General features: G+C 39.3%; 1 protein-coding gene across 1 annotated transcript in view; it reads right to left on the bottom strand.

The window, feature by feature from the left end:
* The window catches only part of ANKRD55 (ankyrin repeat domain 55), a 50,810-nt gene that overhangs the window by 13,698 nt on the left and 23,135 nt on the right, over positions 1-13,977 (bottom strand). Inside the window, exons 7-9 of the mRNA XM_040580612.1 lie at positions 6,556-6,740; positions 4,692-4,859; positions 2,365-3,023 (exon numbers count right to left, since the gene is read on the bottom strand). Of these exons, the coding sequence (XP_040436546.1) occupies positions 2,365-3,023; positions 4,692-4,859; positions 6,556-6,740 (1,012 nt within the window). The remainder of the gene's footprint in view (positions 1-2,364; positions 3,024-4,691; positions 4,860-6,555; positions 6,741-13,977) is intronic.

Genomic DNA, 13,977 nt, shown 5'->3' with positions numbered 1-13,977 from the left:
TAAGTCCTGCAGGCACAGTGCACTGGAGACGTGGAAACCCTGGAGTCAAAGTGTAAACACTGTTCTAATTCACAGCAAGTCAGGTGGCTTTAATTACAGGGACAGACAGATTTAAACCACACATATAGGCATGAAGAGGGATAAGCAGATCTTTTTAGTGTGAAGAAATGTGAGACAGTATCTGGGTTGTGCAGTGTATTCCTGTCAGACACTCTCTGCCTCCTTACAAGCTTTTAATTCACATACTTCAGTGGAATTCCTTTTTGCTAGCTGCAGGAATTTTTTATTGTTGGAGAGACTTGTTAAAGGGAGCTGGTACACAGAGAACTGGACTTAAAGCAGACTCAGGCTTTTTTTTCTTTGAGGGAGATAATAAATGGTCAGAGATAAACTTACTTAGTCTTCCTTTGGACATGTAAAGACAGCTCCCACTGTAACAATTGAATTTCCCATAATTGATGTGATTTTGCTCTCATTCTGCTTTGTAGACTGCTGGTGCTATAGTGAGCTCTTGTGCAGATCATGGAGCACTGAATAGATGCACAGGGTCCATCCTGATTCACCTAGTTGCAGCTTTTTGTCATAGAATGTTCATAGAAAACCACCTGTCCTTCTGTCCAGAGCAAACAAGGATTTAACGGTACAGTATTCTACAGTCTTAAGAAAAATCTGTAATCACATTTTAAATAACACGGTAGTTACTTCTACATCAAATGTATTAATAGTCTAGCTAATTCCCCTAAGAAATGTTTCTCCATAGTTGTTCTCAGGTTTGGTTTATCCAGTTTGAGTTCATTTCTCCTACTACGGTACAGCAACATGAATGATCTCAAATATCTCAGCCTCACTACCCTATTATATTTAGGTTGTAAAGAAGCCCTGCAAGTTTCCTTCTCTTCCACATGTGAGCACAATCTTGCAGAGTTCGTTATAGAAAGTGTTGTGCAGGAGCAATCTTTGCTGGCTGTGTGGAATTTGGGGTTTGTATGGTCGAGTGAATAGCTGAAGAGTGCATAGTAAATAAGTAGTGACATCTATAGACAAGTCTATCAAGCTTTCAGAAACATGGCGTGATGTTCAGGAAGCAGAACTTTTTGAATAGCTCCTTTTTTACCCTGAAAAACTGTTTCCAGCCTTTATTTGCACAATGTAGGATGACCTGTCATTCTGAAATTGCCATCTTTACCTTTATTATTAGAGATGTGAACAAAGATTTGCTATTTTATAGATCCCTTTGCTTAGAAGTCAGTACAGCTTGCACTATCATGCAAGCTCAGACAATGACCTGACCTAACAGAGTTCTTCTCAGGCAGGGTTTCTGTTCACTTCTCTTTCCACAGAAGGATAACAACTCATGTTTGTTGGGGTGACGGTAGATTAACTTACTGTGTAATGTTTACTCCATGTAATGGTGTCCTGGTAAGTTTGGGGATTGCTTTTGCTTGCTTCATTTTCAGTTGGATATTGCAGTGGTTGAAAGGCATGCTAGATGTGTTTAATTTTGGCATGGGACTAATCCCAAAGGAGATGAACTTGGAGACACTGATATAGTGAAGTAAACTCCAGCATGCAGATTAGCCAGCCAGATTCATTTAAACATGGATGTGAGTCAGAGTACTAGATCCCATATCCTGCCAAACCCTGGTTTCAAGTTTACTTCAGAATTCTGATGCTCTGCTTCATTATTTTTGCACTGTAGTTTCCAAACCGCAGCATAAAAGCATTTACTCCATCTCTGTAAATTTAGCAACCTGTATTTAGCTGTGGAGAAACCATAAGAACAGCACATTAGACCAAAGAGCTGGCACTCAGGGTGAGAAAAGTGGGAAGGGGTCACAATACAGCCTGGAATCAGAGTATGTCTGTAAGGGGAAAGTGGCACCTTGTAGAGCTGTCCAGCATGGCACACATGGATTTACCTGGTTGGATCTGGAAGCAGCTCTCAGCACAGTTAGAGGTTTGAGTGCGGTACTGTCCCCTTGCACATCTAGTTCCAGGACTAAATGCAGACAGAAGGCAGTAGGCATGGCAGCGGGTGTTAATGTGCAATTCATAAAACTTACATAATCTGGATGCACTTACCTCAATCAGATACCTTACATGCTTCCTAACTACCTGCATTTTTGCTTGCTCATCAGAGCTATCTCAGTCTTTCATTTCCCACACCTAAGCACCTTGCTTCAGCTGTCAGCTGATGCCCAGTCCATATGCTAGTTGTGATTGCTACTACATACAGGGAGAAGAAATTGAAAAAGATATTAAAGAAATAGGAATGTCATGGGTCAGATTTACTACTTTTTCTGACTCAGCTTGCCACATCAGTAAAGATTACAGGAGTTGGAAGATAGAGAAGAAAGAAATTACCTGATTGAGAACTGGGAAGTGAGGGAAGGCGGGGAGGGCACAAAAGCACATGGTGAGATCTGTCAGAGTTGAAGCCATTTATCAGTTTGTCTGAAGGAGTCCTAGTACAGACTTTGTAGGAGAGTAAGTGATTAGAGTCTGTGTTCCAGGGATCATCCAACAACGCCTGGCAGCTGCTTCTGTGGTCCAGCAAGTTGTGTTCACTCCTACTCTTTTGAGACTTGTGTGCAAAATGGTGGGTGCTGGTGCTGGAGGAGAAGCTTGACATTGTGCTCTGTGAAGCAGTTAGGAAGGCATTGCCTGCAGTAATTGGAGGGAGGCTCTGGGTTCTGATGGGCAGAAGTTGACGCTCTGGTTGCTCCTTTTCTGGTATGAAGTACTTTGTGTCTTTGCTCTTTCTTTTAAAGTCACTGGTGGTTACACGCTCATCTGGAACGTCTTTGCAGTTTGTGTCCATAACGCAATCAAAAGTGGTGATAATGTCATCTACTTCTGAGGTCTCTTCTCTAGCATATCGGTCACTGCTCCTCTCCTTTTGATTGATTTTCTGATCATCTTTCTTCTTTTTGCAAGAGAAGATATGGTTCAGCATACTGAACCTTCCTTCCTTCTTTAGGAGTCTGTTGTTCTGGGAGGGAAACTGATGAACTGGCTCAGATCTACTGGAAGTAGAAATCAAAATATGATGGCATTATTGCCAAATAACCAAAAAAACACTGCCTGTGTTAGCCCATGAAATGGGGTATATACTGTTCAGATACATTTGCAGGGGTGATTCAAGGAGGCAGAAAATTAGGACTCCAAATTTGTAATTAACAAAGACTGAAAGTGATACCGTGTTACTTCAGTCTTTCTTATGGGGTTCATTGCCTTACACTCATCTTAACGTAAGCTCAGTGCAGCTATCAGGAAAAAAAAAAAGCAACTTTTTCTGGCTTCAGTGTCTACCAGCTGCAGAATCATTATTCTTATTGGCGGGGCAAGAGCCAATAATAAGAAGAACATGTGAGATCTTTACAACCAAGTGGTCTTTGTATTATGTCTTATTTGGAAAATGGTCAACAGCATTTCCAACAGCACAGTCATTGCTAATGGTGTAACAAAGACATTAGTTCATCATTCCTTCCATCCCTTTCCCTTTCCCTTTCCCTTTCCCTTTCCCTTTCCCTTTCCCTTTCCCTTTCCCTTTCCCTTTCCCTTTCCCTTTCCCTTTCCCTTTCCCTTTCCCTTTCCCTTTCCCTTTCCCTTTCCCTTTCCCTTTCCCTTTCCCTTTCCCTTTCCCTTTCCCTTTCCCTTTCCCTTTCCCTTTCCCTTTCCCCTTAACCCTTAACCCTGCCCCCTCCCTCTCCCTCTCCCTCTCCCTCTCCCTCTCCCTCTCCCTCTCCCTCTCCCTCTCCCTCCCCTTTCCCCTTTCCCTTTTGCCTTGCCTGTACTTAAGAGGCCTGGCACAGTTTCAGATTTAGCAAGATATCTACCTGCAGTGGTGTTGCTGTTGTGGATTTTAGATGAGATTTTGACTAATCAGTATTTCAGACCTACTCTGACAGACAGAGTGCAGAGGGAGGAGAAGTAACGTTACCCATGTCTCACAATTTGTAACACAGGAAATAGTACTAGCTGCTGACTGGAAAGGAGGGGAAGGCACAAAGAAATGTTTTTGTAAATGCATGCATATTTACCAAAGTTAAAGAACTGAAATGAATTAAATGACAGTTGCTGAAACATGAGAAATATAAGCAGAGAGAAAGATCATAAGCAATGGTAAAAGAATTACACTTTTTAACAGAACAAAACCTCAGAATGAGAAGAGGCAGTCAAGGTAGAGAGCTAAAGAAGTCTGGGCCAACACTCCCAAACACTTACCCTGAGGATGAAAGCTTGACATTATTTTATTATCTATGTGGCAAAGCTGCTTTTGTGTTCAGTCTGTCCCTCTGTCTGATTACATGAACATGCAGCTAGTGCATAGAGTTTTCAAAAAAGCGGAAGGCATAGAAATTGTTCTGTAAGATATATTTCCTGCACAAAGGTGACTGAGCAAAAGCTATCATCTTGGAAAAAGCTATCATCTGAACATCTTGGTTCAGAGCCTAGTCAGAGTCTGACTGGCAGACTAGCACTGTGATCGCAGTGATGAGTTTTGAGTAGATGTCTAATTCTAACATTGCTATTTTGGTGGAAAACTTGAACATTCGTATTGCATATGAATCAAGGAGATACCACCCAGGGCTCAAACCCTTCAGTTGCATACAAAAAGCAATACATTTATTTTCTAGTCAGTGGCAACAATGTGAACAATGTGAGCAAGATGTGAACTTTTGCTTTACCTGCTCTCCTGAGACAGCAGCTTGATGCATGCCGTGTGCCCACAGTACATTGCATATGTCAGAGGAGTGTTTTCATTGATGTCTCGAGGGCTGCTCTCTATCCCCAGCTCTAGCAGTGTCTGCACACAGTCAGCTTTCCCTGCTGCTGCAGCCCAGTGCAAAGGTGTCCTGTAGAAAAGGAGGAGTGTCATTAAAAGAGATGAACAAATTTACTATCAAAACTATTAATGACATAATAAGGTGTGTTCCTATGCTACTCATGCAGAATTATGACATCCATTTTAAGGAATTCTCCAGCAACTCATCCCATATGAGGTAGCTGCCAGTGGTGGTAATATTGGCATTGACTGGCATCTATCCATGTGCATCTATTTAGCTGTAGAGAAAGTAGATGTGAGGCTGCAAAATGCCTATACATGCTATATAATAGCATTTCTACTGCTGCCGAGTTGCAGAATGGGAGGACTGCCAAAGTTTGCAGAGCAGAATTTGAAAAAAATCTTTGTAGTGTCCACTGCATAGGTGCAGCCGCTTCTCATCTTTACACCAAACACAATTACTTGGCTCAGGGCTTTCCATTAATAGAAGAAGCCTCTTCCAGATGAATGAGAATGACTGGACACATCTACCAGACTGTTATTGCCCCTATGTCAGTTTCTGTGTTCTTTGATGGACACAGACAGGAGCAGATATAATTGTCTTGAATCTGTGTAGAAGACTCAGATGGGTTTTCTGCTTGGCAGAAGATTTGCGTCTTGTGTTTGGGAATTTTGTCCAGTTTCCAAATTGTAATATTTTGTTCTTGTGAAAAATCTGAAGGCACAGAAAATACCGTAAGAAAACTGTGCAAGAATAAAAAAATAAAATTTACTTTTCTCTGCTTGTTTCTTTGCAGTCCCAATGATTTCAGATAGGTGCAGCCAGAAACACAATAGAATGGAAATCGACTGTGTGTTTATAGTGAACAGCTTTTTTCCTCTCTTGGAGTATAATACCTTCTATGGAAGTATCTGAGAATGTGTAATAGGAGGCCGCTTCTTAATGAGCTTTTAAGTATAGTTTAACTCCTCCCTTTGCCCTTCTTTCCACAGAAACACAGCCTTCTCAGCTGCATTTTCCTGATGTTTAGAAACTTCTCCAGAACCCTATTCATTTTATTTCTGTTCCATTTTATTGCACTTTTCATGAAGAATGCTATTATTTTAAGTACCTGAGGGCCTAAGCTAAGAAAACCTTGGCTTTTGCTTCACTAAGCGGGGTAATCAATGTGAACAGTCAGTTGGTTCTGTTCACATTAAATAAACTTATGAGCACAGTTCCAAGGGAGGTAGGTATGGGGTGAAAAAGAGGAAAAAAAAGTTGATTCCTTTGCACTTATGTTGTAGGGATTTAATCCTGGAAGGAATCAAATGCCTTGTCAGAATGGAAGGTGGAAGTTCCCTGGTCCTATAGGAATACTGTGTTCGCATCTTAAATGCAACAAGGGAGCGTTGCCATTTCTTAAACACAAATAGCAGGATCCCACCTTGAAGTTGTAGTATCCTGTTCTATTGTTTTGAAAAGGATGTTCACTTTTGATTGAAAGAAGTGGTGACAAAGTTCTTTCATGCATACTCTTTTATCATTTCCTATCAGAAACACAAAGTTAAATAACATTCCTAATAGTCAGGCATTATAGTAGATCCGATACATATGAGCTAGACTACTTTGCACTGTTTCTGAGCAAGCATGGTTCTCTGTAAGTGCAGGTCATTGACTATGCCATGGCCAGTGAAACAGGAAACATGATTATAGAAGAAACAGAGGTAGTCTCAGGTTAATAGAAAGGAAGCGGCAATTTCAGTTTCAGAGTTTCCATGGTTACCTGTCGTCCACATCAAGGGCTTGCAGGTTGCACTCTGGGACTTTAGCCAGCTCACTGATAATATCACTGTAGCCTGCAGCAGCAGCAATGTGCATACATGTTTTGCCATTCTCATCATCATAGTTTATTATTGATGGTCCCTGGTAGTGGTCCAAAATGATGGAACACAGAATCTTGTTGCCACTCTGGAAGTTCAGAGAAGACAAGCTTTTTACAATGGAGCTCACACCAGACTGTATTTTCTCTGCTAGAGAAGGCTAAATACAACAATGGTATTTTATTTTGTGTATAGCAGACTCCCCAGGTATGAAAGCCAGAAGCTTCCAATCTCCTGCTGGGAACTGGGTTTGCTTTATGAATTTCCTAGAACACTATGGACACTGGAAAAATAATAAATAACGTATGACTGCAAATATCTCCAAAAGTTACAGAGTGTAAATTACTCAACAGCTTTCTCAGAAATAACTTCAGGTTTTTTGCTGTTTTGCTAAGCCAGAATCCAGAAAGATACAAACCTATATTTTCTCATAGAAATTTAAGGTTGGAAAGGATCTCAAAAGACCACTTCTGTAAGCTTGTCCAAGTACACCTAGAAAAGCCATGTCAAATATTTGCTTGAGTGGTTCTTGAAAACTTTCTTAGCTAGTTTGCTCCAGTGCTTCAGTGTCTTAATAGAAAGTTGACATTGTTCTCTAACCTGCAAATGAAACTGAACATTTTTACCCTAACTTGGTGGAGAGAAAAATAATTCATGATTTCTTTATAACAACATAGAAACACAAGGCTGAAAATGTGTTTCTAGATCATTAATTTCAATGCCTGCAATCACTTGCAGCTATGTTACATCATCACTTGCAGCTATGTTACATCAGCCCTTTTAAAGTAAATTTACTGGTCCTTTAAAAGCAATTTTTTTGTGTGCCCCTATTACTCTGAAAAGAAGGTAGCTCAAGAATTTGTTTGCTTTAATCATCAGTATCTCTAATTTCTATTCATACCCATGCCTGATTTATGTCCCTCTGTTTCTGTGCCAGCATTATTATTTAGATTAAATGCTTCTTTCCTCTAACTAGTATTTATTCTTCAGATGTATTTGTAGACAACCGTCATGTCCCTTCTGAGCTGTTCTAGTCAACCAAGGTCTTTTAAGTCTTCCTTCTAAAATATGCTTTCTATTTCTCTCATCAACTTACTAACCCTTCTCCTTTTGCATTTTAAGTGTGTATCCATGGAGAGGGATGATTAAAATTGTACCTAGTCATACACAGACATTTTTGCCAGGTCTTTGTACAGTGACTCTTCCCTGTTTGTGTTAGAAACTCTTCTGGTGTGTCACGGAACAGCATTTGCCTTATTCACAGCTGTGTCCCATTAGAAGCTCCTAGTCATTTTGGAATAACCTTTTACACCTTAGTACTTCTTTTACATAGTTATTTCCAAACATAGAATTTCTAGTTTCTGGCAAGACCTTCTGCTATTAGCACCCAAGTGCATGACTTAAACTTTTTATCCTATTCAATTTTGTCCCATTTGTATTACTCTAGACTTGAAGATGATCTAGCTTTCCCTGTATGATATCCCTATTCTTTTCTGTTAATGTCTTCCAGTTTTTTGTAATTGGTAGATTTCATAAAAAAGCCCCTGTATTTTGTGTCAAGCTCTCATCAAAATACTAAGCAAGATTGATTTCAGGCCTTGTCCATGAGTGTAATTTCCTACCACCCTCTATTCAACATTTAATTATTACTCTTCACTTTTTGATTTTGAGATACAACTTCTTCTGCTCCTCCATACTTCTGCCTAGTTTGTAAGATGTCTACTTATTCTAAATATATCTTTTAAAGATGGATAGTCATCTGTTATATCTCAAGCCTCTTCTCACACTTTTTGTATCTGCTCTTGAGATAGAGATTCCTGCTACATTTTGCACCATTGACAGGATACATTCCAGGTCCCTGGAACCTGCTGATCCCAGAGCTTCTCAGTCCAGCTAGGAATTCCCTTAATTTACCAAAATGTGTCACTCTGAAATTAGGAATTTTGTTTGGTATGTACTTTGTTTACTCACCTGTTTAATTTAGAATCTACTTATGATCATGCCATCCAAGCTCATTTTCTATGACCAGGCATTTGATAATGTCCTCATTAACCATGTTACTAATTGTAACTAAATGTAAACTAAATTGTTAATAATTTATAGTTGTCTGAATGACAACTATATGAAATGAGAAAAGAATGTTGATCTTCAGTAATACTGAGGTACTATGAATAATTGTTTTTATTCTCCAGTCCCTATGCCAAATGTCAATGTTCTCCACACTAGCATAATTCTCAGTTACATTTTTGGTCACTAGTGTCAGAGAGATGTCTAGTCACATTCAGGGCTAACTGAATCTAGAAGTCTATTATATACTTCTAGTACTACTACCATGAATATCTATTATCATCCTTCTCCAAGTTAGTTTTGATTAAAAAAAAAATAATATGCAGTATCTTACTATTTCTGTATTCATGTTCTATAGTGTCATGACTGTTCCTCTAATTTTCTGCTGTCTTGCTAAGTCCAAATTTCACATCCTGCACTTACAGTTTCCATCCCTCAGGGTTCTTACACAGCTCTTAGAATTTGCATAAGAAATTTCCCAGTGTTCTTACTGGCACTTCATACATTTACAGACTGTTCTCTCTCCCACCAGTCTTCCATTTTTTAGACTAAACAAACCATTTCAGCCTCTCTTCAAGAGTCAAGTTGTTCAACCCATTTATCATACTTGGTGCATGCTTTTGGTCTGTCTCCAGTTTGTCTACATCTTTCTTCAACCATGACACCCCAAATGACTTCATTATCCAGCTGAGACTTCTCTCCTGATATTGAAAACCACATTTCTACTTCCTATAGCCCACATGTATCACACTTCTGTTAGTATGTCCCAGAATGATGTTTGTTTGGTTTGTATCAACACCATAATTTAAACTACTACTCACTTTGTAATCCACTAGTCTACTACTCTTCATTTCATGTAAACAGCTCTAATATTTCACAGTTCTGTAGACAGTACTATTTGACTAATTTCAATTAATTCCTATAATTTATCAAAATAATTTTGAATTTCATCCTGACCCATGAAGTCCTTCGTGTCCCTCAATTTGGTTCTAGCTGTGGGTTATAAATGTGTTTTGTATTTTGTCACCTCATTATGGAACAAATAAAAACATCATGATAAATCCCTGGTTGGACTCTCTGTGAGATGTCCACCTCCAAAGATTATTTGAACTATACTGAATGTGGCCAATAAGAGAATATATATGATGTATGATGTATGCCCCTGGATTGATTTTGATTGCATTACTCCTTAAATAAGAGAATATATATGATGTATGATGTATGCCCCTGGATTGATTTTGATTGCATTACTCCTTATTCTTCTCCACTGGGACATCCTGTCTTTGGACTGAATTCTGGGTCCATTATAGCAGGTTGCGCTTATACAAATTGTGCTATTGATGTAATTAAATGTGATTAAAATTGCATGTACTGCTCAAACCAGAAACAGACAAAGATTTGGACTTCTTATGATCACTCTATTCACCATCTGCTTAACAAGCTTTCTGTTCTGTGTGATGAACATTATCTTGTTGGCACTTCTGTATTTCTGTGGTTTACTACATGGTATTAAACTGATTAATTCACATTCAAACGTACTGTATCCAATAGCTTCTTACCTGAGGAAACAATAATTGCTTTGAAGATGGCAATGAAGTTTCTGTGCTGTTTTAACAATTCAATCAATTTGCTAATTACATTTTCCAAATAATCAAAAGATATTTCCTAATATTTTGAACCTAATGCTGAAAGAGATCTCTGGCCAACTGCTTTATGGCTTTCCAGATCTCTCTTCTTAGGAATGCCTTCTTATCTTTACATTCATCTTGGCTTTTCAAAGTTGCATACAAACTTCTAAAACACACTGCCCTTATTTCAGACTGATAGCTCTGAGCTGAGGTCACCGAAAATGTAGTCTTCCTGTGGTAAATTTACCATGAACCACAGTACTATTGTTAGACTAGGATGTGCAGTGGTATATTTACCATAGGAAAATTACATGGTTTTGTAACCTTACTGTATGTATTGCTACATTTTGTCTTCCCATTTTGCATTCACATTTTTTTCAGCAACTTTCTGGGATTATTAGTTATTTTTGCTATGTGTTTCTGTATAATTCTGCAGGGCTTCCCTCAGTTTTCTTTACACTTCCGTCCCATCTCACACCTTTATCTGCTTCCATCCATTATTCATTTTCCTCAGTGAACTTTTCTTTCTTAATCACTCATCTAAATTAAACTTAATGAAGAAGAAATGTCCTGAAGCCTCAGTTCAGGAGCCCCTGCAAGGTAAACTCTCCTTGTGCTTTATGCAATTTTTTGTCTGAATTTGTGTCATCTCCAGACAGCAGCAACCAACAAATTCACTAACAGAGTCATTAGCTCTCACTTTCACTCGATTACAGCTCCGTTTTCTTCATGTTGGTTAATAAAAAGCCCAACTTTTTATAGTTTACATCTCTCAGTGCTTTCAAAATAAGAAAATAGCTCTTCAGGAAGTATGCACTGAATCGAGTACCATGAGTAGAATCCTGCAAGTTGGGGGCATTTTTCTGGTTTTGACACTTTTTTCACCTACCTCAGCTCAGTTTATCCTCATTGTTACAACAGCCATTGTTCTTATACTTCAGCCCTTTGTATGTCCAACTGATATGCAGAATGATAATTTTACTTAGGAGGTTTGTTGCCACTTATGTAATATTCTACCGTAACATTGCATTTTAGTCTGCCAGGTCTTCGTTGTACATAGTACAATGTTTTCCTTGTTCACTGCACTGTATAGAGGGTTACTTTTTTTCCCCTGATCAGAATACTCTAGGGAACTAGATATTTCAATGCCAAAGAGAAGAATCATGTGAAGGGGGTATGCTAATCTGGCTTGTGGCTACCAGTAACATAGAAGTGGGAGGGGGAAAGGGACAAGCCACTAACTATTTTCAGGATACCCTAGTATTTTTCTTCCAAGTGAATGCCTCTAGAGATTATGTGGTCATCTTGTATTAGTTCTCTTATATTTTCTGTCTCTTTGTATTAGTATGCAGTTTAAAGGCTTCCTATATCTATAGCTAGCTTTGCTGGATGGAAATTCCACACTAGCAGCTCTTGGTGTTGCTTCTTATCATTAGCCTTGCACTTTAGGGATGTCTGTGTTTTCTCTTCTACATCCCCTTCTCTTTCAATTCCACACCTGTGAATCCAAAGCTTTGACTTCATCTTTGATGTCCTTCCGCTCTGACCCTGAATGACTTGACATTTTAACCATTATTTCACTCCTTTCTGCAGCAACAAGCAAATACTATTCCCATTGCACTGCTCTGGGAGGTAACTTACCTTTATAAAGAAGCACTACAAATTACTGTAGGTTAAATAAAATTTGCACCAATACTTATGTCTTCCTCCTGGAAAACATCTTTGTGCATCATTGGGTGCTGTTTGAAGTTTTATGTTACAGAATGCTGACTTGTCTCCCAACCCTTTTATCTTTCCTCTTATCCTTCACAGACAGACACACATAGCATGTTTTAATATGAAATTGACTGTAATACTAACAGGGCCATTGAAAAAAAACAAAAAAAGCAAATGATCTTTTTCTCCTTTGCTGAAATATAGAAACATGAGCCATTTCAAGTATTTGTTGAGCAACCCATAGCTCAGCTCCAGTTGAGGTAATTACATTTCTAATAACAATGTGATGTTATTAATTATTAATTAATTATTAAACCCATCTTTCCTTTCAAAGCATAGTTATTAAGTAATAATTAATTAATTATTAATAAACATATTTCCTTTCAAAGTCACCTTTTTTCCCTTTTTTATTCTGAAATTCATTATTTAATGAAAGCAAAAGCCATTCCACAGACTTTTCACACATGGGTCTGTTGGTTGAGGCTTGAAAAATCTTGGTCTTTCACTCAAGGCTTTGCTGGCAGAAGCCCTGCCTTCAGTTACAGCTATACTGGCAAAAACAATCAGTTCCTCCAGTACAATTCTTTCCCTTATGGGATTAATTTCACTGAAGAGCAATCTTCCTCATGTTCATGCTCAGAGCACAAGGGCAGTCTATTATGTCTTTACCTTTATTGTAACACGAGTTCAGAATTTCATCCTAGAATCAGAGCAAGACAAACATAATGTTGCATTAACAGTGAGGATATGTCTGGTTGGAAATAAGGCTGTGTCAAAACAATGCATCCCTGTCTTGTAGGTGCAGTGTCTACATGGAGAACGCCAAGCTCAAGAGCAGAGACATAATGTGGCTCCTTCTAGTTTGCAGCAAACATAGTGCAGACAGGAATGTCTGTGAAGTTGGCAGATTGGGTTGCTGGAGAATTTTGCACGCATGGGACCTTTCTCCCAGTGTTAAGGACTTCCAGTATCCTCCCTCTGAACCCCAGGCTAAGGAAAGCTGAGGAATGGAAGCATGTCCACTCTGCCTCCACTGCTGCCATGCTGTGACTGCCAGATAGCTGTGTTGGCAGTGGAGAACCAGTGCAAAAATTCAGAGCACCCTGTGGTTTCTCTGCCCTCAGGGGACAGAGACAACTGGGCCCTGCGCTAAGGAAAGGAACAATCTGTAATACCATCTTCAGCTGTCCTCCTGCCAGGGAAACTTTGCCAGAAGTGGCCTGGATGCAACCCAGGCACTTCACAGGGTGTGTTTCTGATGGCAAACCAATATAAATTAACAACAACTCTACTGACGCCGCTGTAGTTACATTGGTGAGACTCAGCCAGCTCAGAGAGAAGCTCATTTGTCTTCTTCTAACCCTAGCGCTTCAGCCTCAGACACCTACTGAGACAGTGTCTCTTGCAGACTCAAGAGTGACCCAGCTTGGCTTGACTTTGTGGTACTCTGGGAAAGAGAATGTGTTGTTGTTGTACAGGATACTTTGTCCTGTGGTCCTCAAAGCACTGTTGCCTCTGGTACATCTAGGGGACATAGTGTTTTAAAAATATTTATCCCCTCAGCAGCTTTAGTGGCTGTTGGAAAAAGCTACTAAATGACAAAGGCAGTCATGGAGGCATAGCTTCATGGCTATCATATGTCCATGTCTCTTTTACCCTGTCTTTGCTCAAACAAAAAACTGCATGAAGTACCGGCCAAGTCTCTCTGAGAATTTATTTTCACTTGGAGTCTTCTATAATAAGTGTGCGTGATTTACTGTGTAAATGACTATGCTTATGACTAAAATTACTTGGCAGCTTTCGCCTGCTAGTGTGTTGTGGTGAGGACCCATTTCTCTAGACGAGCTGTTTACATGCTTTGAAAAAGAGGTCATCAGTAGAATAAGGATTTATTCCTTACTACTAGCAGAGAAA

This window comes from Falco naumanni, chromosome Z, assembly GCF_017639655.2.
Source record: "Falco naumanni isolate bFalNau1 chromosome Z, bFalNau1.pat, whole genome shotgun sequence".
Lineage (NCBI taxonomy): Eukaryota > Metazoa > Chordata > Aves > Falconiformes > Falconidae > Falco > Falco naumanni.
The sequence above is the reverse complement of the archived record's forward strand: the minus strand, read 5'-3'. Positions and strand labels throughout refer to the sequence as shown.